The following is a 24,674-nucleotide window of genomic DNA, read 5'->3' as shown; positions in this document are numbered from 1 at the left end:
CAAATACTGTTAATTGTTATGCTTATATTACATCTGTTCATTTATCAAAATGCATGAATAAAGTAGGCTTTTTCACATATTTATACTATCCCTACCTCTATAACCAGTTGAATCTCAAACTCAAATGTTTTACAGTAGAATGCTACCATAGATGACACAATATATTTCTGAAACTTTACCATTATTTCACCACTTGAGATGGACTGACCCAGACCTGTAATGTAATTGCTAAATCCACAATCACCATTTTGTGTGTCCCCAATCCTGCACATTTAGTTTTTGGATTACAAGATTGAGAGATTGTTTTAAGCATTTATTTCTCTTGTCAAGTGTATCCAGTCCACGGATCCATCCATTACTTGTGGGATATTCTCCTTCCCAACAGGAAGTTGCAAGAGGATCACCCACAGCAGAGCCGCTATATAGCTCCTCCCCTCACTGCCATACCCAGTCATTCTCTTGCAACTCTCAACTAAGATGGAGGTCGTAAGAGGACTGTGGTGTTTTATACTTAGTTTATTTCTTCAATCAAAAGTTTGTTATTTTTAAATGGTACCGGAGTGTACTGTTTATCTCAGGCAGTATTTAGAAGAAGAATCTGCTTGCGTTTTCTATGATCTTAGCAGAAGTAACTAAGATCCTTTGCTGTTCTCACATATTCTGAGGAGTGAGGTAACTTCAGAGGGGGAATAGCGTGCAGGTTTTCTTGCAATAAGGTATGTGCAGTTAAAATATTTTTCTTCCAGCTTCTTCCTGCATGATCCAGGACTTCTCTGAAGGGCTCAAAAGGCTTCAAAAGTCGTATTGAGGGAGGTAAAAAGCCACAGTAGAGCTGTGGCAGTTGTTGTGACTGTTTAAAAAACGTTTTTGTCATTTGTTATTCCGTTTTTGGTATTAAGGGGTTAATCATCCATTTGCAAGTGGGTGCAATGCTCTGCTAACTTATTACATACACTGTAAAAATTTCGTTAGTGTAACTGCATTTTTTCACTGTTATTTCAAAATTTGGGAAAATTTGTGTTTCTTAAAGGCGCAGTAACGTTTTTTATATTGCTTGTAAACTTGTTTTAAAGTGTTTTCCAAGCTTGCTAGTCTCATTGCTAGTCTGTTTAAACATGTCTGACACAGAGGAACCTACTTGTTCATTATGTTTGAAAGCCATGGTGGAGCCCCATAGGAGAATGTGTACTAAATGTATTGATTTCACCTTAAACAGTAAAGATCAGTCTTTATCTATAAAAGAATTATCACCAGAGGGTTCTGTCGAGGGGGAAGTTATGCCGACTAACTCTCCCCACGTGTCAGACCCTTCGCCTCCCGCTCAGGGGACGCACGCTAATATGGCGCCAATTACATCAGGGACGCCCATAGCGATTACCTTGCAGGACATGGCTGCAATCATGAATAATATCCTGTCAGAGGTATTATCTAGATTGCCTGAATTAAGAGGCAAGCGCGATAGCTCTGGGGTTAGGAGAGATACAGAGCGCGCAAATGCTGTTAGAGCCATGTCTGATACTGCGTCACAGTATGCAGAACATGAGGATGGAGAGCTTCAGTCTGTGGGTGACATCTCTGACTCGGGGAAACCTGATTTAGAGATTTCTAATTTTAAATTTAAGCTTGAGAACCTCCGTGTATTGCTTGGGGAGGTATTAGCTGCTCTGAATGACTGTAACACAGTTGCAATTCCAGAGAAATTGTGTAGGCTGGATAGATACTATGGGTGTGTACTGACTTTTTTCCTATACCTAAAAGGCTTACATAAATTATTAGCAAGGAGTGGGATAGACCCGGTGTGCCCTTTTCCCCACCTCCTATATTTAGAAAAATGTTTCCAATAGACGCCACTACACGGGACTTATGGCAGACGGTCCCTAAGGTGGAGGGAGCAGTTTCTACTTTAGCAAAGCGTACCACTATCCCGGTTGAGGACAGTTGTGCTTTTTCAGATCCAATGGATAAAAAATTGGAGGGCTACCTTAAGAAAATGTTTATTCAACAAGGTTTTATTTTACAGCCCCTTGCATGCATTGCGCCTGTCACTGCTGCGGCGGCATTCTGGTTTGAGGCCCTGGAAGAGGCCATCCAGACAGCTCCATTGAATGAAATTATTGACATGCTTAGAACGCTTAAGCTAGCTAACTCATTTGTTTCTGATGCCATTGTTCATTTGACTAAACTAACGGCTAAGAATTCCGGATTCGCCATCCAGGCACGTAGGGCGCTATGGCTTAAATCCTGGTCAGCTGACGTGACTTCAAAGTCTAAATTACTAAACATTCCTTTCAAGGGGCAGACCTTATTCGGGCCTGGCTTGAAGGAAATTATTGCTGACATTACTGGAGGCAAGGGTCATACCCTTCCTCAGGACAGGCCAAATCAAAGGCCAAACAGTCTAATTTTCGTGCCTTTCGAAATTTCAAGGCAGGAGCAGCATCAACTTCCTCCGCTTCAAAACAAGAGGGAACTGTTGCTCATTCCAGACAGGCCTGGAAACCTAACCAGTCCTGGAACAAGGGCAAGCAGGCCAGGAAGCCTGCTGCTGCCCCCAAGACAGCATGAAGGAACGGCCCCCTATCCGGAAACTGATCTAGTGGGGGGGCAGACTTTCTCTCTTCGCCCAGGCGTGGGCAAGAGATGTTCAGGATCCCTGGGCGTTGGAGATCATATCTCAGGGATATCTTCTGGACTTCAAAGCTTCTCCTCCACAAGGGAGATTTCATCTTTCAAGGTTATCATCAAACCAGATAAAGAAAGAGGCATTCCTAAGCTTTGTGCAAGACCTCCTAGTAATGGGAGTGATCCATCCAGTTCCGCGGACTGAACAAGGCCAGGGATTTTATTCAAATCTGTTTGTGGTTCCCAAGAAAGAGGGAACCTTCAGACCAATCTTGGATCTAAAGATCTTAAACAAATTCCTCAGAGTTCCATCATTCAAAATGGAAACTATTCGGACCATCCTACCCATGATCCAAGAGGGTCAGTACATGACCACAGTGGACTTAAAGGATGCCTACCTTCACATACCGATTCACAAAGATCATCATCGGTTCCTAAGGTTTTCCTTTCTAGACAGGCATTACCAATTTGTAGCTCTTCCCTTCGGGTTGGCCACTGCCCCGAGAATTTTTACAAAGGTTCTGGGCTCACTGCTGGCGGTTCTAAGACCGCGAGGCATAGCGGTGGCTCCGTATCTAGACGACATCCTGATACAGGCGTCAAGCTTTAAAATTGCCAAGTCTCATACAGAGATAGTTCTGGCATTTCTGAGGTCGCATGGGTGGAAAGTGAACGTGGAAAAGAGTTCTCTATCACCACTCACAAGAGTCTCCTTCCTAGGGACTCTTATAGATTCTGTAGAGATTAAAATTTACCTGACGGAGTCCAGGTTATCAAAACTTCTAAATGCTTGCCGTGTCCTTCATTCCATTCCACGCCCGTCAGTGGCTCAGTGCATGGAAGTAATCGGCTTAATGGTAGCGGCAATGGACATAGTGCCATTTGCGCGCCTGCATCTCAGACCGCTGCAATTATGCATGCTAAGTCAGTGGAATGGGGATTACTCAGATTTGTCCCCTCTACTAAATCTGGATCAAGAGACCAGAGATTCTCTTCTCTGGTCCATCTGTCCAAGGGTATGACCTTTCGCAGGCCAGATTGGACGATTGTAACAGATGCCAGCCTTCTAGGTTGGGGCGCAGTCTGGAACTCCCTGAAGGCTCAGGGATCGTGGACTCAGGAGGAGAAATTCCTCCCAATAAATATTCTGGAGTTAAGAGCAATATTCAATTCTCTTCTAGCTTGGCCTCAGTTAGCAACACTGAGGTTCATCAGATTTCAGTCGGACAACAATCACGACTGTGGCTTACATCAACCATCAAGGGGGAACCAGGAGTTTCCTAGCGATGTTAGAAGTCTCAAAGATAATTCGCTGGGCAGAGTCTCACTCTTGCCACCTGTCAGCGATCCACATCCCAGGCGTAGAGAACTGGGAGGCGGATTTTCTAAGTCGTCAGACTTTTCATCCGGGGGAGTGGGAACTCCATCCGGAGGTGTTTGCTCAACTGGTCCATCGTTGGGGCAAACCAGAACTGGATCTCATGGCGTCTCGCCAGAACGCCAAGCTTCCTTGTTACGGATCCAGGTCCAGGGACCCGGGAGCAACGCTGATAGATGCTCTAGCAGCTCCTTGGTTCTTCAACGTGGCCTATGTGTTTCCACCGTTTCCTCTGCTCCCTCGACTGATTGCCAAAATCAAACAGGAGAGAGCATCAGTGATTCTGATAGCGCCTGCGTGGCCACGCAGGACCTGGTATGCAGACCTAGTGGACATGTCATCTCTTCCACCATGGACTCTGCCTCTGAGGCAGGACCTTCTAATACAAGGTCCTTTCAATCATCCAAATCTACTTTCTCTGAGACTGACTGCATGGAGATTGAACGCTTGATTCTATCAAGGCATGGCTTCTCCGAGTCAGTCATTGATACCTTAATACAGGCTCGGAAGCCTGTCACCAGGAAAATCTACCATAAGATATGGCGTAAATATCTTTATTGGTGTGAATCCAAGAGTTACTCATGGAGTAAGGTTAGGATTCCTAGGATATTGTCCTTTCTCCAAGAGGGTTTGGACAAAGGCTTATCAGCTAGTTCTTTAAAAGGACAGATCTCTGCTCTGTCTATTCTTTTGCACAAGCGTCTGGCAGAAGTTCCAGACGTCCAGGCATTTTGTCAGGCTTTGGTTAGGATTAAGCCTGTGTTTAAAACTGTTGCTCCCCCGTGGTGCTTAAACTAAGTTCTTAAAGTTCTTCAGGGAGTTCCGTTTGAACCCCTTCATTCCATTGATATTAAACTTTTATCTTGGAAAGTTCTGTTTTTGATGGCTATTTCCTCGGCTCAAAGAGTCTCTGAGTTATCTGCCTTACATTGTGATTCTCCTTATCTGATTTTTCATTCAGACAAGGTAATTCTGCGTACCGAACCTGGGTTTTTACCTAAGGTGGTTTCTAACAGGAATATCAATCAAGAGATTGTTGTTCCATCATTGTGTCCTAATCCTTCTTCAAAGAAGGGACGTCTTTTGCATAATCTGGACGTAGTCTGTGCCTTGAAGTTTTACTTACAGGCTACTAAAGATTTTCGTCAAACATCTGCCCTGTTTGTCGTTTACTCTGGACAGAGGAGAGGTCAAAAAACTTCGGCAACCTCTCTCTCCTTTTGGCTTTGGAGCATAATACGCTTAGCCTATGAGACTGCTGGACAGCAGCCCCCTGAAAGGATTACAGCTCATTCTACTAGAGCTGTGGCTTCCACCTGGGCCTTTAAAAATTAGGCCTCTGTTGAACAGATTTGCAAGGCTGCGACTTGGTCTTCACTTCACACCTTTTCAAAATTTTACAAATTTGACACTTTTACTTCTTCGGAGGCTGTTTTTGGGAGAAAGGTTCTACAGGCAGTGGTTCCTGCCTTGTCCCTCCCATCATCCGTGTACTTTAGCTTTGGTATTGGTATCCCACAAGTAATGGATGATCCGTGGACTGGATACACTTAACAAGAGAAAACATAATTTATGCTTACCTGATAAATTTATTTCTCTTGTAGTGTATCCAGTCCATGGCCTGCCCTGTCCTTTTAAGGCAGGTCTAAATTTTAATTAAACTACAGTCACCACTGCACCCTATGGTTTCTCCTTTCTCGTCTTGTTTCGGTTGAGTGACTGGATATGGCAGTGAGGGGAGGAGCTATATAGCAGCTCTGCTGTGGGTGATCCTCTTGCAACTTCCTGTTGGGAAGGAGAATATCTCACAAGTAATGGATGATCCGTGGACTGGATACACTACAAGAGAAATAAATATATCAGGTAAGCATAAATTATGTTTTTAAGGAGTTAATGATATTGTGCTTCAGAGGTATTAACGTAAGAAGTATTTTAAGTTTTGTGATAACTGGGAAAACACATTGACAATAGTGGCTACAGTTCAGAAATCACTGTCTACCTGCTGTAATTAATCAGTCCATGTAGCTTTTTGCATTAGTGTCCCTTGGTTATTATGTGTGTTACACATAGATCAAGTCCTGCACCTCACAACTCATTGCAGCTCCTGACCAGGAAATGGCAGCTTGATGGATTACACCATCTAAGTCCTAAGGCGCTAGAGACAAATTGAATCCATTATTCGATTGATTGTGCATCCTGTGACCTCACAGAGACACGGACCAATCAGATTATGCAATAACGGCCGAGGGCAGATGTGGTTATCTATTAATTTAAAATATATCTACTTTCTACTAAATATAATATACTAAATCTCTATGGTGGTACCACTAAAACCAACACAGATAAATTGTGAAATAAACTCTATGAGGGTCCTCCATTATTTGTCAAACAGTTTATTTAGGAATCAATATATGTTAATAATAATATAAATATTTACAGATATATATATATCAATCTATTTTACAGATACAGTCCACATTTTAAGATACAGGGCAACTTTTCTAAACTAACCCCAATTGTGCTACACAGAATATTATCCCAGAAATACTTAGCCAGATTCTCTGTGTCCAACATCATCCATCTTTACAGCATGCCCAGGATACAAAAGAGAGGCAGAGGCTCTGGTGTTACAGTATTTTATAACCCAATTCAAAAGGGAGTGGCTTATCAAATGCCACTCAAAAAGACCAATGGGAGTGTCTATAGTTCAGAGAGAAAGGTGTACCTGGGGGAAGGGATCCCAATAACAGCTAAGTGAATATTCCAGTGATAAAATGTCACCACATTCCCTCACTTTTTCTTCTCCTATGTTGCCCCGTTTTCTAGTTATCCCCACTAGTACAGAAGAACACAGTGGGAGCGAAAACCTTACAGGAGAAATTCTCCCACCATCCCTTCGGAATAATTCCCTCGGCGATATGAGCTCTTCTGTACTTTCCTAGGACTGTCAATTCCTAATTTAACTTTATACAATTCATTAGAAAAATTAATTTAAAATTATACATAGAAACACAAAATCCTATGCTAAACCCCATTAGCAACATTTATACAATGGTCTTAAATATTGGGAAAAGTTCATGTATGAGTGTGTGAGTGTGGGTACACTAGATGGGTATGCGTGTAGTAAAATCTTTTTTAAGAAAGTGTGAATTGTGCCTGTAAAACAAAAGTTATAATGGTTAACTGAAGTTCTTTGTTGTCATCTTTTGGCATCTGGTCCTTGCTTTTGGCATCTGGTCCTTGCTTTTGCTTTACCAAATCTCTCTCTTTGAACCATTTTGTTTTTTTCCAAGACCCTCAAAGGAATGAAAAAAAGATTAAAACCAGGCATATATTTACTTCACACTACAACACTCCATCTGCAGTAGAAACCACATTCACAGTTATTAACTTCAAGTTGGAAAGTGCCTCTGTTATTGCATCATCCCACTCGCACCCTTACTTAACTTATGTTGCTTGATTTATATGATTATTTACCCCTTTATGCTATATATATATATAGCATATATATTTGGGCCTAATGCACCATTTTACATCTCCATTGTGATACATTATACTTATTTAATTTGTCCAACGCCACCATCATAGCTTCATGGTAAGATCAGTCCTGAAGACACCTGAAAAACAACAATCTATAATATGTGTTATTGGGGAAAAACTGGAAGGAAAGGTGAGAAGCCTTCTATCTTCATTGGTTTTCTTCCTGCAAGATAAGACTTCAGACAGTTTACATAGAAATGGTATTGCATGTGGCCTCCCAAAACTAATCACAATGGAGGTATCTGTTATTGTTTTTTTTAGAAAGAGAATGCATCAATTAACTATACATTCTTAATATTGGCATTTAAAACTTAATAATGAAAAACACTTAAAATTATTAATTGAACTTAAAACTAAAGTACACATTACAAGATACAAATATGCTTATAAAAACAAAAAATTAATTATTTAATTTGAGCCCTCCAGCTCTGTCAGTTGCTTCTTTAGGAACCCAATTTGATCTCTCATTCTCCTGTTTTTTTTGTTTGAGTTCCCAATAACTTAAGTTGGCCTTATTGTTTATCTCATTTGACCTCAGCCTCCAATTTTCTCCTCTGTTAATATCGCCATTTAAATTCCTGTCTCTCCAGTTTCCTGTATTTGATGCTCTACTATTCTGATATCCACAAACATTCCTTCTATTACCCCTCTCTGATTCCTGCCTGTGAATATTCAGATTATTCTCCATTGACTGCTTCACTGCAGAATTTGCCTTAATGGTGTATGGGTGATAATTCCACCACTTCTCAGCTCTAGTGAGCACCATATATAGGTTTGTGGAGTTTGGATCATACAGCTTTACAAACTCCTGACATTTTCTGGGGAGAGCTTCAAGTACCCTCTGTATGTGAGCTGGTGACCCCCAGACCATTTGGGTCTGTGGCTGGCGCAGCACACACCAAAATAAAAATCTTTTTGCTACTTCAAATGGCCCATCTAGTGGTCTCATGGTAATTTCACTAATCTCTTTCTCTAGACTAGTAAAATTGAAAAAGGTTTTAGCTATCCTGCCAGCCTGATCACATATACTTGAATTAAATCCTAATAACCTGTTGGCATAGGGGCCCATGGCATCTTGAAGCAATTCGGTCCATTCCGGCATGCTCATACCTAATTTTATGGCTTTTTCAGTTCCCTTGTGAAACCAATGTGAAAAGTTATTAAAGCTGTTTGTGGGGATTGTGCCCCACCATTTCTTAAAAATGTCTTTATCTGCTACAGTCATTGGCCTAGTCTGATTTGAAAAACCTGTAGGAACTTTCAGGTTGTTAAAATTCTCAGAAATTATGACAGGGGCAATTGGAACAGAACTTGGGTTTTTAGTGGGGCCCATTTGCATTTTATCTTGTTTTACTAATTGTTTTGGCTCTTTCCTTTGTGGCAGTAAGTTATCACTATCTGCATTGTTCCCAGAAATATCACTAATTATTTTTTCTTTTTGTTCAATTTTCATCTGTAACTCAGTAATTTTGTTTGAGTATTCGTTACTGATGTGTTCTGTTAATTTTAATTTTCGTTGTAATTTACTGATCTGTATGGTGTTAGTTAAAGCAGAAAGCTTAATACAATCTCTGTCAGTCTGTGTGTTATCTAACTTTAATTTAAGGTCTTTATTTTGCTCTGTAAGTTCTCCAATAATGTCCGTTAATCTCTTAATAGTTGAAATCACTGCCTGCGCTATCATACATTTTCTTTTATTATTATTCATCTTTTTAAGAGTTAATACCTGTGTTAGTATATCTAAAACACTTTCACACTTGTTGTTTTTAGCTTCTGGGATGAGGAATGGACCATTATATTTATGAATGTAATTGTTAAAGTAATCACAGATTTCCTGTGAAATATAGTTTTTTCCAGACATTTTTAACAGATAGCCGTTAGAACTAAAATAATAATAAAAAAAAAAATTCTATATATATTATATACTAGAATAGTGCGTCTCTCACAGCATAGTAGTTTTTTTTTTTTTTTTTTTTTTTTTTAAATGTTAACACAGGATGCACAAGATACCATTGAGATGCTAATTTTACACAACAAAGGACATATCAGTTAAGCCATGTAGAAGGGTAGTAATTAGATCTGTTATAAGCAGGTCAGCATTCCAGCAGAGGTGGTAATATAGTTAAATTTAGTTTTTCTAACCACTGCTGATTATTCTTTATTTTAAATCTGGGGAACAGACTATTGTGTGTCTCTCACAGCATAGTTTGCCAGACTATTTTAACTGCCCGAAATGCAAGGAATTATAATCTCTATAGGGCAATGAAACTAAACAGAAATTAAGCAGAACAAAATTAAAAAATTAAATATTGTTCTCTTTTAAAAGGTGTGAACCATCAATAATACTAACCTAAATAAAATAAATGAACAAAGCAAAGCAAGGAATCCTTTTTACTGATATTTTCCCAAATTGAGGAAAAATTATAAAAATATTTTAAGTACAGGAAGATTCTATAGAACTTCTAAATGCTAATTTCAACTGTAGTTTTGGTTCCAGGTTCTGCTCCAAACACAGGAAATGCAAATTTTTAACTTTGTTACCCAAAACAAAGCTTAATTAAACTGTAATTTCTTAACTTTAAATTCTACACAATTTCCCATACAATTCAGAATTAAATTTATGTATAGGGCAAGCTACAGCTCTGGGTGTAACACATTCACAGAAATGAATCCTTTGTAAAAAGAAATAAATAAAAAACCTTACTGTTGGCAGCTATTACATAGTACTGTAAAGCTTTTGTTTGTAAAAAACATTTAGATGGGACCAACACAACACAATCTAATTCATTAGAAAACTGATAGAAAACTGGCTCAACAATAAAAGTATCCAGTTTCCAAAAACAAGAAAAATACAAGAGTTAAAGGGACAGTCTAGTATAATCAACTTCACAATTTACTTCCATCATCAAACTTGCTTTTTTCTCTTGGTATTCTAAGTTGAAGCCAAACATAGGTAGGCTCATATGCTGATTTCTAAGCCTTTTAGGGTTGCCTCTTATCACATGCTTTTTAAAAAAAAAAAAAAAAATCTCTTTTCAACACAGAGACACTGTGGGGGTTATTTAAGAATTAGCAGGCTACAAAACAGGCCTTCCCCTATGCAAATGCAAATTTATACAGACCAGAAATACAGGGTTTTTTTTTAAAGCCATGCTTTTCTTGAAAACATACAACAGGCCTTTGAAACCAACCCCTATTTGCGCTTTTTTAAATAAAGTACTACATACAAAACTTTGCTATAAAACATCAAATCTACATTTACTGCAGTTAAATTTAAAATAAATCAACATTCATTTGATTCCTGCAAAACTAAATGGCATATGGATTCGTCTACAACTTCATGGCCGCCAAAATGTGGTTATCTATTAATTTAAAATATCTCTACTTTCTACTAAATATAATATACTAAATCTCTATGGTGGTACCACTAAAACCAACACAGATAAATTGTGAAATAAACTCTATGAGGGTCCTCCATTATTTGTCAAACAGTTTATTTTGGAATCAATATATGTTAATAATAATATAAATATTTACAGATATATATATATATCAATCTATTTTACAGATACAGTCCACATTTTAAGATACAGGGCAACTTTTCTAAACTAACCCCAATTGTGCTACACAGAATATTATCCCAGAAATACTTAGCCAGATTCTCTGTGTCCAACATCATCCATCTTTACAGCATGCCCAGGATACAAAAGAGAGGCAGAGGCTCTGGTGTTACAGTATTTTATAACCCAATTCAAAAGGGAGTGGCTTATCAAATGCCACTCAAAAAGACCAATGGGAGTGTCTATAGTTCAGAGAGAAAGGTGTACCTGGGGGAAGGGATCCCAATAACAGCTAAGTGAATATTCCAGTGATAAAATGTCACCACAGCAGATACACTCCAGAGAGTTCTGTTCTAATCACAGCCTCAAATGCCGCAACTGCTCTGGTAACCTAACGATGGGTCCCACCACCCAGAATGTGCTTTTAAAGGTTCTCGGACAGAATGCATATGCGACGGATAATAATCTGACAGACAAATATCCGTCAGATAACAGTCCGGTCTGTCTGAGAACCTTTAAAAGCACATTGTGGGGAGTGGGACACATGGTTAGGTTCCCAGAGGTGGTTGTGGCACCCAAAGCTGGGATTAGAACAGAACTCTCTGGAGCTTATCTTTCCTCTGCAATTATTGCATGATCTGATTGGTCCGTGTCTCTGTGAGGTCACTGGATGCACAACCAATCGGATAATGGCGTCTAGTATCTTAGTCCCCTAGACTCAGCATGTTGTGTTATTATTAAGTTACACTGTGAGAAAAATGCATCAAGATTGCAGATGGACACATTCATCCAATTGCATGAGAGCAGGGCATGTCAATCACCCTGAACAAACGAGTGTAGGTGTGATTTATCTTGCCAATTTATGTTTGCAGACTCACTTATGTATAGTTGGTGGTTTCAACAGGCAAAAGCAGCTGTTTCAAATAACCAAATTAAGATAAATAAGCTATTTATAAAAATAGTTATATTTAATATTTACAAATATTTAATGCACTCTAACTTGTAAAATGGGAACATTAAAGGGGATACAGTACACTTTGTTTTTCTCTTTTTTATATATATAAAATTATAGACCTCGGTTGTAAGGCATTTTTTATTTTAGACTTATGAAAACATTTTTTTTTTTTTTTTTAAATCAGATGATGTGTACAGAAGGCGGCAATCAGAAAGACAATATGAACAAAAACTGGAAGAGGAAATGATCAAAACGACCCAACAAGGAGGAAATTAATGAATTAAAAAAAAACACATTTAGTGGCTTTTTGGTTTTGCAGCTTCCAATGAAAAGAAATATTACTTTTTGGTAAACGGACTTGCTGTTTTAAGCCTGCAGTGCTGCACAATATCTTTGATCTTTAATATGAAAATCAACTGACAAAATGAAAAAAATTTTCATAATTTTTTTTTATGTAGAAATACTAATAACAATGATGCATTTAAACATCTAATATTTATTTACAGTGTTTAGAACGTGAGATATAAAGCTGAATTATTTCAAAATTCCATGCATAAATTTTGACAGATGATGAATGTATAAGGTGCATAACAATGTGGAAGTTGCCTTGCTAACAGCTACCAATACCAATGATGCAATCTAAGCTACAACATTGTTATTCTACCACTAGAGGGCACTGCACCTCCAACTTTTAAAAAAAATCTACAGACCAAGATTGTAGATAACTGTAATTGTGTTTTCAGGCAGTTTTAAGCTGATTTAAAGGGTTCAACTATAAGTAATTTATTTACAAAGAATACATTGTTCAAAAGCATACAACAGAAATCCTCCTTAAAAGGGATTTGATACTCAAAAATGTTTGTTCCATCTAAAAGAGGATGTTTCAAAATGTATTCTGGTGCTTTGATTATGTCAAAGATAGATGTTTTTGTGCTGAATAAAACCACCTTTTTTGTGAGAGATCGGTCAGTAACCGATTTCTACACAATTTTATTACAAGACCAGAGACTTCATATTTTTCCTTCATCTTTCTTTTACTACTCAATGCATTACTTTGAAGCCATTAAACTTAGTGAGAATATTACAGAATAAGATAAAACAAATCAGACATTTAGCCAAGGAAAGAGCTACATTTGAACAAACTGAAAACAATGACCAATCAGAATAGCCATAATGACCATATACTGTCCACTGAGTCACCCCAACCTTCTCTTTCTTTTGCTACTCAGTGAACAGATAAATGCTCTCTACATTTACACACATAAATTGCTAATTATTACATTTATTGCTTGTTTTTTTTTTCAAATTGTTATTTCTCTATATTATTCATTTTACTCATTTTCATTTCCCAAATTTTATATCTATTTCTTTTTCAGAATTTAAAAAACAACTTTCTTTTAATCCCCTTTTTTCCTTTCCGATTCCTCCGTTTTCTATATTTCAAATTCCCCTTTCTCCTTCACACCTTACTCACTACCTTCTCCCTTTGCTGCAAACTTGTTTTGTAGCATAAATAATTCCTTCATCTTCTCGGCTGCAATGCGGTAATGTGAAGCCGAAGCCATCTTAGGGGCAGTTTTCAGCTGTGTCACTGCTGTCTTCCTGCCTTCCATCTTACATCACAGGTACCTCCTCTTCACTAACGGCTCCTGTTAAATATAACAAAGTTTCAATTAGGATTAGTATTTTAATACACTTAGGGCTAGATTACAAGTGGAGCGCTAATTTATCGTGCATCGCAAACGGGCACGTTTGCCCCTTTTGCAGGCGTGCAATAAATAACCAGCCATTACAAGTGGCTGGTTATTGCTACCGCAGATCTCTGGATAGTTTTATTAATGTGCCCCAAATGCCCCCAAAATACAGTATAGTGTATTTTATTTAAAAAAATTGTAGCATTTTTATTTTTTAATAAAATAACTGCACTAGGCAGTATTTTGGGGGTATATTTGGCAGGAGTGGGGTGTTAGAAAAAAAATAAAAACACTGAAAAGTTTACATTGTGGTCTATGGGAACTGTGCGAAAGAGATATTAAGCTCTCCACTTGGTCATCTGGATCTCTTCATTTTAATGCATTATTTAGCCTCTATTGTCCACCGGTGGTACAATATCCACATTACATATAATATAACATTACATATAACTTTGTAAATAGTTTTCTCCCAGAAAAGTTACACTACGTTATAAATTTTATATATAAACTAGAACTTAACTGTTTTTGTTTCAATACCATAATATTTATTTGATCAATTTTGAGTATTTTCAGCCTTTACTTTAGACATGTCTCAAACTTAAGGCCTAGATTTAGAGTTTGGCGGTAGCTGTCAAAACCAGCGTTAGAGGCTCCTAACGCTGGTTTTTACCGCCCTCTGGTATTTAGAGTCAGTCAGGAAAGGGTCTAACGCTCACTTTGCAGCCGCAACTTTTCCATACCGCAGATTCCCCTACGCCATTTGTGTATCCTATCTTTTCAATGGGATCTTTCTAACGCCGGTATTTTGAGTCTTGGCTGAAGTGAGCGTTAGAAATCTAACGACAAAACTCCAGCCGCAGAAAAAAGTCAGTAGTTAAGAGCTTTCTGGGCTAACGCCGGTTTATAAAGCTCTTAACTACTGTGCTCTAAAGTACACTAACACCCATAAACTACCTATGTACCCCTAAACCGAGGCCCCCCCACACCGCCGCCACTCTAATAAAAATTTTTAACCCCTAATCTGCCGCTCCGTACACCGCCGCAACCTACATTATCCCTATGTACCCCTAATCTGCTGCCCCTAACATCGCCGACCCCTATATTATATTTATTAACCCCTAATCTGCCCCCCCAACGTCGCCGCCACCTACCTACACTTATTAACCCCTAATCTGCCGACCGGACTGCACCGCTACTATAATAAAGTTATTAACCACCTAATCCGCCTCACTCCCACCTCAATAACCCTATAATAAATAGTATTAACCCCTAATCTGCCCTCCCTAACATCGCCGACACCTAACTTCAAGCATTAACTCCTAATCTGCCGGCCGGAGCTCACCGCTACTCTAATAATTTTTTTAACCCCTAAAGCTAATTCTAACCCTAACACCCCCCTAAGTTAAATATAATTTTTATCTAACGAAATAAATTAACTCTTATTAAATAAATTATTCCTATTTAAAGCTAAATACTTACCTGTAAAATAAACCCTAATATAGCTACAATATAAATTATAATTATATTATAGCTATTTTAGGATTAATATTTATTTAACAGGCAACTTTGTAATTATTTTAACCAGGTACAATAGCTATTAATTAGTTAATAACTATTTAATAGTTACCTAGTTAAAATAATTACAAAATTACCTGTAAAATAAATCCTAACCTAAGTTACAATTAAACCTAACACTACACTATCAATAAATTAATTAAATAAACTACCTACAATTATCTACAATTAAACCTAACACTACACTATCAATAAATTAATTAAATACAATACCTACAAATAAATACAATGAAATAAACTAACTAAAGTACAAAAAATAAAAAAGAACTGTTACAAAAAATAAAAAAATATTTACAAACATTAGAAAAATATTACAACAATTTTAAACTAATTACACCTACTCTAAGCCCCCTAATAAAATAACAGACCCCCAAAATAAAAAAAATGCCCTACCCTATTCTAAAATTAAAATAGAAAAGCTTTTACCTTACCAGCCCTGAAAAGGGCCCTTTGCGGGACATGCCCCAAAGAATTCAGCTCTTTTGCCTGTAAAAAACCCCCCATACAATACCCCCCCCCCCAACAATACAACCCACCACCCACATACCCCTAATCTAACTCAAACCCCCTTAAATAAACCTAACACTAAGCCCCTGAAGATCTTCCTACCTTATCTTCACCACGCCGGGTTCACCGATCGATCCAGAAGAGCTCCTCCGATGTCTTGATCCATGCCCAAGTGGGGGGCTGAAGATGTCCATGATCCGACTGAAGTCTTCATCCAAGCGGGAGCTGAAGAGGTCCATGATCGGGCTGAAGTCTTCATCCAAGCGGGAGCTGAAGAGGTCCATGATCGGGCTAAAGTCTTCTATCAAGCGGCATCTTCAATCTTCTTTCTTCCGGATCCATGTTCATCCCGCCGACACGGAACATCCATCTTCACCGACGAATGACGGTTCCTTTAAGGGACGTCATCCAAGATGGCGTCCCTCGAATTCCGATTGGCTGATAAGATTCTATCAGCCAATCGGAATTAAGGTAAGAAAATTCTGATTGGCTGATGGAATCAGCCAATCAGAATCGAGTTCAATCCGATTGGCTGATCCGATCAGCCAATAGAATGCAAGCTCAATCTGATTGGCTGATCGGATCAGCCAATCGGATTGAACTTGATTCTGATTGGCTGATTCCATCAGCCAATCAGAATTTTCCTACCTTAATTCCGATTGGCTGATAGAATCCTATCAGCCAATCGGAATTCGAGGGACGCCATCTTGGATGACGTCCCTTAAAGGAACCGTCATTCGTCGGGAAGTCCTCGGTGAAGATGGATGTTCCGCGTCGGCGGGATGAACATGGATCCGGAAGAAAGAAGATTGAAGATGCCGCTTGATAGAAGACTTCAGCCCGATCATGGACCTCTTCAGCTCCTGCTTGGATGAAGACTTCAGCCCGATCATGGACCTCTTCAGCTCCCGCTTGGATGAAGACTTCAGTCGGATCATGGACATCTTCAGCCCCCCACTTGGGCATGGATCAAGACATCGGAGGAGCTCTTCTGGATCGATCTGTGAACCCGGCGTGTTGAAGATAAGGTAGGAAGATCTTCAGGGGCTTAGTGTTAGGTTTATTTAAGGGGGGTTTGGGATAGATTAGGGGTATGTGGGTGGTGGGTTGTAATGTTGGGGGGGGTATTGTATGTTTTTTTTTTACAGGCAAAAGAGCTGAATTCTTTGGGGCATGCCCCGCAAAGGGCCCTTTTCAGGGCTGGTAAGGTAAAAGAGCTTTTCTATTTTAATTTTAGAATAGGGTAGGGCATTTTTTTATTTTGGGGGGCTTTGTTATTTTATTAGGGGGCTTAGAGTAGGTGTAATTTAAAATTGTTGTAATATTTTTCTAATGTTTGTAAATATTTTTTTATTTTTTGTAACTTAGTTCTTTTTTATTTTTTGTACTTTAGTTAGTTTATTTCATTGTATTTATTTGTAGGTATTGTATTTAATTAATTTATTGATAGTGTAGTGTTAGGTTTAATTGTAGATAATTGTAGGTAGTTTATTTAATTAATTTATTGATAGTGTAGTGTTAGGTTTAATTGTAACTTAGGTTAGGATTTATTTTACAGGTAATTTTGTAATTATTTTAACTAGGTAACTATTAAATAGTTATTAACTATTTAATAGCTATTGTACCTGGTTAAAATAATTACAAAGTTGCCTGTAAAATAAATATTAATCCTAAAATAGCTACAATATAATTATAATTTATATTGTAGCTATATTAGGGTTTATTTTACAGGTAAGTATTTAGCTTTAAATAGGAATAATTTATTTAATAAGAGTTAATTTATTTCGTTAGATTTAAATTATATTTAACTTAGGGGGGTGTTAGTGTTAGGGTTAGACTTAGCTTTAGGGGTTAATACATTTATTAGAGTAGCGATGAGATCCGGTCGGCAGATTAGGGGTTAATTATTGTAGGTAGGTGGAGGCGACGTTGGGGGCGGCAGATTAGGGGTTAATAAATATAATATAGGGGTCGGCGGTGTTAGGGGCAGCAGATTAGGAATACATAGGGATAACGTAGGTTGCGGCGGTGTCCAGAGCGGCAGATTAGGGGTTTATAATAATATGCAGGGGTCAGCGATAGCGGGGACAGCAGATTAGGGGTTAATAAGTGTAAGGCTAGGGGTGTTTAGACTCGGGGTACATGTTAGGGTGTTAGGTGCATACTTAAGAAGTGTTTCCGGAAACAATGGGGCTGCTTTTTTGCAGGTGTAAGGTTTTTTTTCAGCTCAAACAGCCCATTGTTTTCTATGGGGGAATCGTGCACAAGCACGTTTTTGAAGCTGTCCGCGTCCGTAAGCAACGCTGGTATTTAGAGTTGCAGTGGCGGTAAATATGCTATACGCTCCCTTTTTTGGAGCCTAATGCAGCCCTTCAGAGAACTCTCAATACCAGCGTTATTTAAAAGGTGCGGGGGAAAAAAGCACGCGTAGCTAACGCACCTTTTTGGCCGCAGAACTCTAAATCTAGCCGTAAGAAAATAAACTAACAATGGAAAACGTTCAAAATATTATAGACTATTCCCTTAGGAAATTGTCTCAAATTTCAAAAAAAATTGCCAATAAGTCTGGGGTCTCTAAAAAGGCAGTTACATCTATTGCTGTGAAACTAATGCTCCTAGTAGAAAATGAGTTGAAACATCTGGAAAAAGAACCCCGTCTCCTAAGGGTACTGTAACGGGAGAGAAGAAAAAGTCTAATCTACTCTATTATGTCAGATTTTGACGTACATTCCTCTGATGAGTTTAATGAACCAGAAATTAAAAAAAACAAAAAATTATTAAATAAAAAAAATTTAAAAGAGGAAGAAATTTCCTTTTTTGATCCTCTAGAGAAACCGTAGCTTTAAACCTGATATTTTAAATAACCCCCACTCCTCTGAATGGTGCCCATCTTTAGATGTGGCAAAGTTGATTAATTTCCCATTTAAAAAAAACATTAAATAAAAAAATCTCGCAATATGATGAATGCTGAATGTCCCAGACCCTTTCTACCTCATGGTAGTTCTATCACCCCAGATATTGAACCTAAAGTGATTAGATTTATTGACAGAACCTGGATAAATTGTTAAGACAAACTCCTAGACTCTATTGTATCTATAACTAAGTTATTTTATTTGTCAGAACAGGCGATCATTGATGTTTCCTTAGACCCAAATATGGTCGGGAATGGATGCAACGCATCCTTTGTGTCGTGGGAAACACAAATGACTATAGAACAAATAAAAAACACTCTGAGGAAAATAGATCCAAGTAAATGTGTTTTTGCTTTTGATGAATTATCCTCTGATAATGATGGTCTTTTATTTGGCGATACATTCTTAAAGGATTTAAACCAATATGTAAGCACATATACCACACTGAACAAAGTTAAGACCTCTATGAAAAAAATCTTTCCAAATAATATTTCTGACAGGGCTGGTGCCGATTTCTTGGCCATTTCTCATACTTATCATGGTCTCTATATCAACACTATCCACAATACCCTCAATACAATTCTAAAATCCCAAAGGTTCCAATATGAACCTTCTACCTCAACCTTCTTTCCTACTCGAGCCAGACCAGTCCAGCAAAGAGGTGGACATCCCAGAATTAGATTCTGTCAACCTTCAGGTATGTCCCTCAACTCATATAGCCCCTCCTTTTTCCCCCCACATATTTAAAAAAAAGAAAAATGGTCAATTCAGACCAGTTATAAATCTAAAATCCTTAAATTAATTTATAACTTACAACCACTTCAAAATGAGAGAATATTTTATGGACAACAATTGGCTAGTCCGATTACACCTCTCCGAAGCTTTACCTTACAGTCCCCATTGCTCGGGAGCATTGGAAATTCCTGACTTTGTTATGGGAGAATCAATACTGGAATTTTTCTTGTCTACCATTTGGTCTTTCTTCAGCCCCATGGATCTTAGAACTGATTGTAACTTGGTTAAGACCTCAAGGAATTTGTCTAATATATTTAGATGATACTCTTCTGATGAACCAGAATCTTCTCAACCTTCAAAACCAATTGCATACCACAGTTCACCTTTTAGAAAATCTAGGGGAAATCCTTAAAGGATCAGTAAACACACGTCTTTATTTTTTAATAAAAAATTCTAAATTTTAAAACCCGCCCTCTATGACACAATCTATTTTTATTTTTTTTATACGCCCCCTGACCATGCTAATGAGCACGCTCACTATAATGGTGACAAATATCTAGTGAAATGAATTATGATAAAACCAGTCATTCAGTTTAGAAGTGATTTTAATTTTTAAACAAAACTTACCAATATAAGGCCTAGATTTGGAGTTCGGCGGTAGCCGTCAAAACCAGCGTTAGAGGCTCCTAACGCTGGTTTTGGCCGCCCGCTGGTATTTGGAGTCAGTGATTAAAGGGTCTAACGCTCACTTTTCAGCCGCGACTTTTCCATACCGCAGATCCCCCTACGCCATTTGCGTAGCCTATATTTTCAATGGGATCTTTCTAACGCTGGTATTTAGAGTCGTTTCTGAAGTGAGCGTTAGAGCTCTAACGACAAGATTCCAGCCGCCTGAAAATAGCAGGAGTTAAGAGCTTTCTGGCTAACGCCGGTTTATAAAGCTCTTAACTACTGTACCCTAAAGTACACTAACACCCATAAACTACCTATGTACCCCTAAACCGAGGTCCCCCCACACCGCCGCCACTCGATTAAAATTTTTAACCCCTAATCTGCCGACCGCCACCTACGTTATACTTATGTACCCCTAATCTGCTGCCCCTAACCCCGCCGACCCCTGTATTACATTTATTAACCCCTAACTTTCCCCCCACAACGTCGCCGCCAGCTACTTAAAATAATTAACCCCTAATCTTCCGACCGCAAATCGCCGCCACCTACGTTATCCCTATGTACCCCTAATCTGCTGCCCTAACATCGCCGACCCCTATATTATATTTATTAACCCCTAATCTGCCCCCCTCAACGTCGCCGACACCTGCCTACACTTATTAACCCCTAATCTGCCGAGCGGACCTGAGCGCTACTATAATAAATGTATTAACCCCTAATCCGCCTCACTAACCCTATCATAAATAGTATTAACCCCTAATCTGCCCTCCCTAACATCGCCGACACCTAACTTCAATTATTAACCCCTAATCTGCCGACCGGAGCTCACCGCTATTCTAATAAATGTATTAACCCCTAAAGCTAAGTCTAACCCTAACACTAACACCCCCCTAAGTTAAATATAATTTTTATCTAACGAAATAAATTAACTCTTATTAAATAAATTATTCCTATTTAAAGCTAAATACTTACCTGTAAAATAAATCATAATATAGCTACAATATAAATTATAATTATATTATAGCTATTTTAGGATTAATATTTATTTTACAGGCAACTTTGTTATTATTTTAACCAGGTAAAATAGCTATTAAATAGTTAAGAACTATTTAATAGTTACCTAGTTAAAATAATAACAAATTTACCTGTAAAATAAATCCTAACCTAAGTTATAATTAAACCTAACTCTACCCTATCAATAAAATAATTAAATAAACTACCTACAATTACCTACAATTAACCTAACACTACACTATCAATAAATTAATTAAACACAATTCCTACAAATAAATACAATTAAATAAACTAGCTAAAGTACAAAAAATAAAAAAGAACTAAGTTACAGAAAATAAAAAAATATTTACAAACATAAGAAAAATATTACAACAATTTTAAACTAATTACACCTACTCTAAGCCCCCTAATAAAATAACAAAGCCCCCCAAAATAAAAAATTCCCTACCCTATTCTAAATTAAAAAAGTTACAAGCTCTTTTACCTTACCAGCCCTGAACAGGGCCCTTTGCGGGGCATGCCCCAAGAATTTCAGCTCTTTTGCCTGTAAAAAAAAACATACAATACCCCCCCCCCAACATTACAACCCACCACCCACATACCCCTAATCTAACCCAAACCCCCCTTAAATAAACCTAACACTAAGCCCCTGAAGATCTTCCTACCTTGTCTTCACCATCCAGGTATCACCGATCCGTCCTGGCTCCAAGATCTTCATCCAACCCAAGCGGGGGTTGGCGATCCATAATCCGGTCCAGAAGAGGCTCCAAAGTCTTCCTCCTATCCGGCAAGAAGAGGACATCCGGACCGGCAAACATCTTCTCCAAGCGGCATCTTCGATCTTCTTCCATCCGGAGCGAAGCGGCAGGATCCTGAAGACCTCCAGCGCGGAACATCCATCCGGACCGACGACTGAACGACGAATGACTGTTCCTTTAAGGGACGTCATCCAAGATGGCGTCCCTCGAATTCCGATTGGCTGATAGGATTCTATCAGCCAATCGGAATTAAGGTAGAAATTTTCTGATTGGCTGATGGAATCAGCCAATCAGAATCTAGTTCAATCCGATTGGCCGATCCAATCAGCCAATCAGATTGAGCTCGCATTCTATTGGCTGATCGGAACAGCCAATAGAATGCGAGCTCAATCTGATTGGCTGATTGGATCAGCCAATCGGATTGAACTTGATTCTGATTGGCTGATTCCATCAGCCAATCAGAAAATTCCTACCTTAATTCCGATTGGCTGATAGAATCCTATCAGCCAATCGGAATTCGAGGGACGCCATCTTGGATGACGTCCCTTAAAGGAACAGTCATTCGTCGTTCAGTCGTCGGTCCGGATGGATGTTCCGCGCTGGAGGTCTTCAGGATCCTGCCGCTTCGCTCCGGATGGAAGAAGATAGAAGATGCCGCTTGGAGAAGATGTTTGCCGGTCCGGATGTCCTCTTCTTGCCGGATAGGAGGAAGACTTTGGAGCCTCTTCTGGACCGGATTATGGATCGCCAACCCCCGCTTGGGTTGGATGAAGATCTTGGAGCCAGGACGGATCGGTGATACCTGGATGGTGAAGACAAGGTAGGAAGATCTTCAGGGGCTTAGTGTTAGGTTTATTTAAGGGGGGTTTGGGTTAGATTAGGGGTATGTGGGTGGTGGGTTGTAATGTTGGGGGGGGGGTATTGTATGTTTTTTTTTACAGGCAAAAGAGCTGAAATTCTTGGGGCATGCCCCGCAAAGGGCCCTGTTCAGGGCTGGTAAGGTAAAAGAGCTTGTAACTTTTTTAATTTAGAATAGGGTAGGGAATTATTTATTTTGGGGGGCTTTGTTATTTTATTAGGGGGCTTAGAGTAGGTGTAATTAGTTTAAAATTGTTGTAATATTTTTCTTATGTTTGTAAATATTTTTTTATTTTCTGTAACTTAGTTCTTTTTTATTTTTTGTACTTTAGCTAGTTTATTTAATTGTATTTATTTGTAGAAATTGTGTTTAATTAATTTATTGATAGTGTAGTGTTAGGTTAATTGTAGGTAATTGTAGGTAGTTTATTTAATTATTTTATTGATAGGGTAGTGTTAGGTTTAATTATAACTTAGGTTAGGATTTATTTTACAGGTAAATTTGTTATTATTTTAACTAGGTAACTATTAAATAGTTCTTAACTATTTAATAGCTATTGTACCTGGTTAAAATAATTACAAAGTTGCCTGTAAAATAAATATTAATCCTAAAATAGCTATAATATAATTATAATTTATATTGTAGCTATATTAGGATTTATTTTACAGGTAAGTATTTAGCTTTAAATAGGAATAAGTTATTTAATAAGAGTTAATTTATTTCGTTAGATAAATATTATATTTAACTTAGGGGGGTGTTAGTGTTAGGGTTAGACTTAACTTTAGGGGTTAATCCATTTATTAGAATAGCGGTGAGCTCCGATCGGAAGATTAGGGGTTAATAATTGAAGTTAGGTGTCGGCGATGTTAGGGAGGGCAGATTAGGGGTTAATACTATTTATGATAGGGTTAGTGAGGCGGATTAGGGGTTAATAACTTTATTATAGTAGCGCTCAGGTCCGCTCGGCAGATTAGGGGTTAATAAGTGTAGGCAGGTGTCGGCGACGTTGTGGGGGGCAGGTTAGGGGTTAATAAATATAATATAGGGGTCGGCGGTGTTAGGGGTAGCAGATTAGGGGTACAAAAGGGATAACGTAGGTGGCGGCGGTTTACGGAGCGGCAGATTAGGGGTTTAAAAAAATATGCAGGGGTCAGCGATAGCGGGGGCGGCAGATTAGGGGTTAATAAGTGTAAGGCTAGGGGTGTTTAGACTCGGGGTACATGTTAGAGTGTTAGGTGCAGACGTAGGAAGTGTTTCCCCATAGCAAACAATGGGGCTGCGTTAGGAGCTGAACGCTGCTTTTTTGCAGGTGTTAGGTTTTTTTTCAGCTCAAACAGCCCCATTGTTTCCTATGGGGGAATCGTGCACGAGCACGTTTTTGAGGCCGGCCGCGTCCGTAAGCAACTCTGGTATCGAGAGTTGCTTTTGCGGTAAAAATGCTCTACGCTCCTTTTTTGGAGCCTAACGCAGCATTTGTTTGAACTCTCGATACCAGAGTTAATTTTATGGTGCGGCCAGAAAAAAACCCGCGGAGCGTTAACAGCCCTTTTACCGCCGAACTCCAAATCTAGGCCTTAGAGAATTAGATTAAAAAAATGTAATGCAAATGTTAATATCGTTAATTAATCCGTTGTTTACCTCACTAACAGTTTGGCAGCTGAGGGAAGAAGAAACTAAGTGCGCATGCGTAGAATCAGGAAAAAAAAATAAGAATATGAGACCGCGCTCAATAGACTGCAATGGCGCGATTGGTACCGCAATGATAGGCGCAGCAGTCAAAAGGTAAAAATCCAAAATTAGTAAGGAGAAGCGGTGGGTGGGCTGCCTTGATAAAAATAAAAAAAACCTATGAGGGTAAATTATATGCATTACAGAAAAACTTTGAAAAAAAAG

General features: G+C 38.6%; 1 protein-coding gene across 3 annotated transcripts in view; it reads left to right on the top strand.

Annotated features, from left to right (window-relative positions):
• Nucleotides 1-13,056, top strand: part of LOC128666427 (small integral membrane protein 4) — a 39,882-nt gene extending 26,826 nt beyond the window's left edge. For all 3 annotated transcript variants that reach the window (XR_008403244.1, XR_008403243.1, XM_053721026.1), the window contains exon 3: nt 12,240-13,056. Coding sequence is in view for 1 of the 3 variants with exons in the window: in XM_053721026.1 (XP_053577001.1) it covers nt 12,240-12,331 (92 nt within the window). In the remaining 2 variants the exon portion in view is untranslated. The remainder of the gene's footprint in view (nt 1-12,239) is intronic.
• The last annotated feature ends 11,618 nt before the right edge of the window (nt 13,057-24,674 follow it).

This window comes from Bombina bombina, chromosome 7 (assembly GCF_027579735.1).
Source record: "Bombina bombina isolate aBomBom1 chromosome 7, aBomBom1.pri, whole genome shotgun sequence".
Classification (NCBI taxonomy): domain Eukaryota; kingdom Metazoa; phylum Chordata; class Amphibia; order Anura; family Bombinatoridae; genus Bombina; species Bombina bombina.
This window is presented reverse-complemented; position numbering and strand designations above follow the sequence as displayed.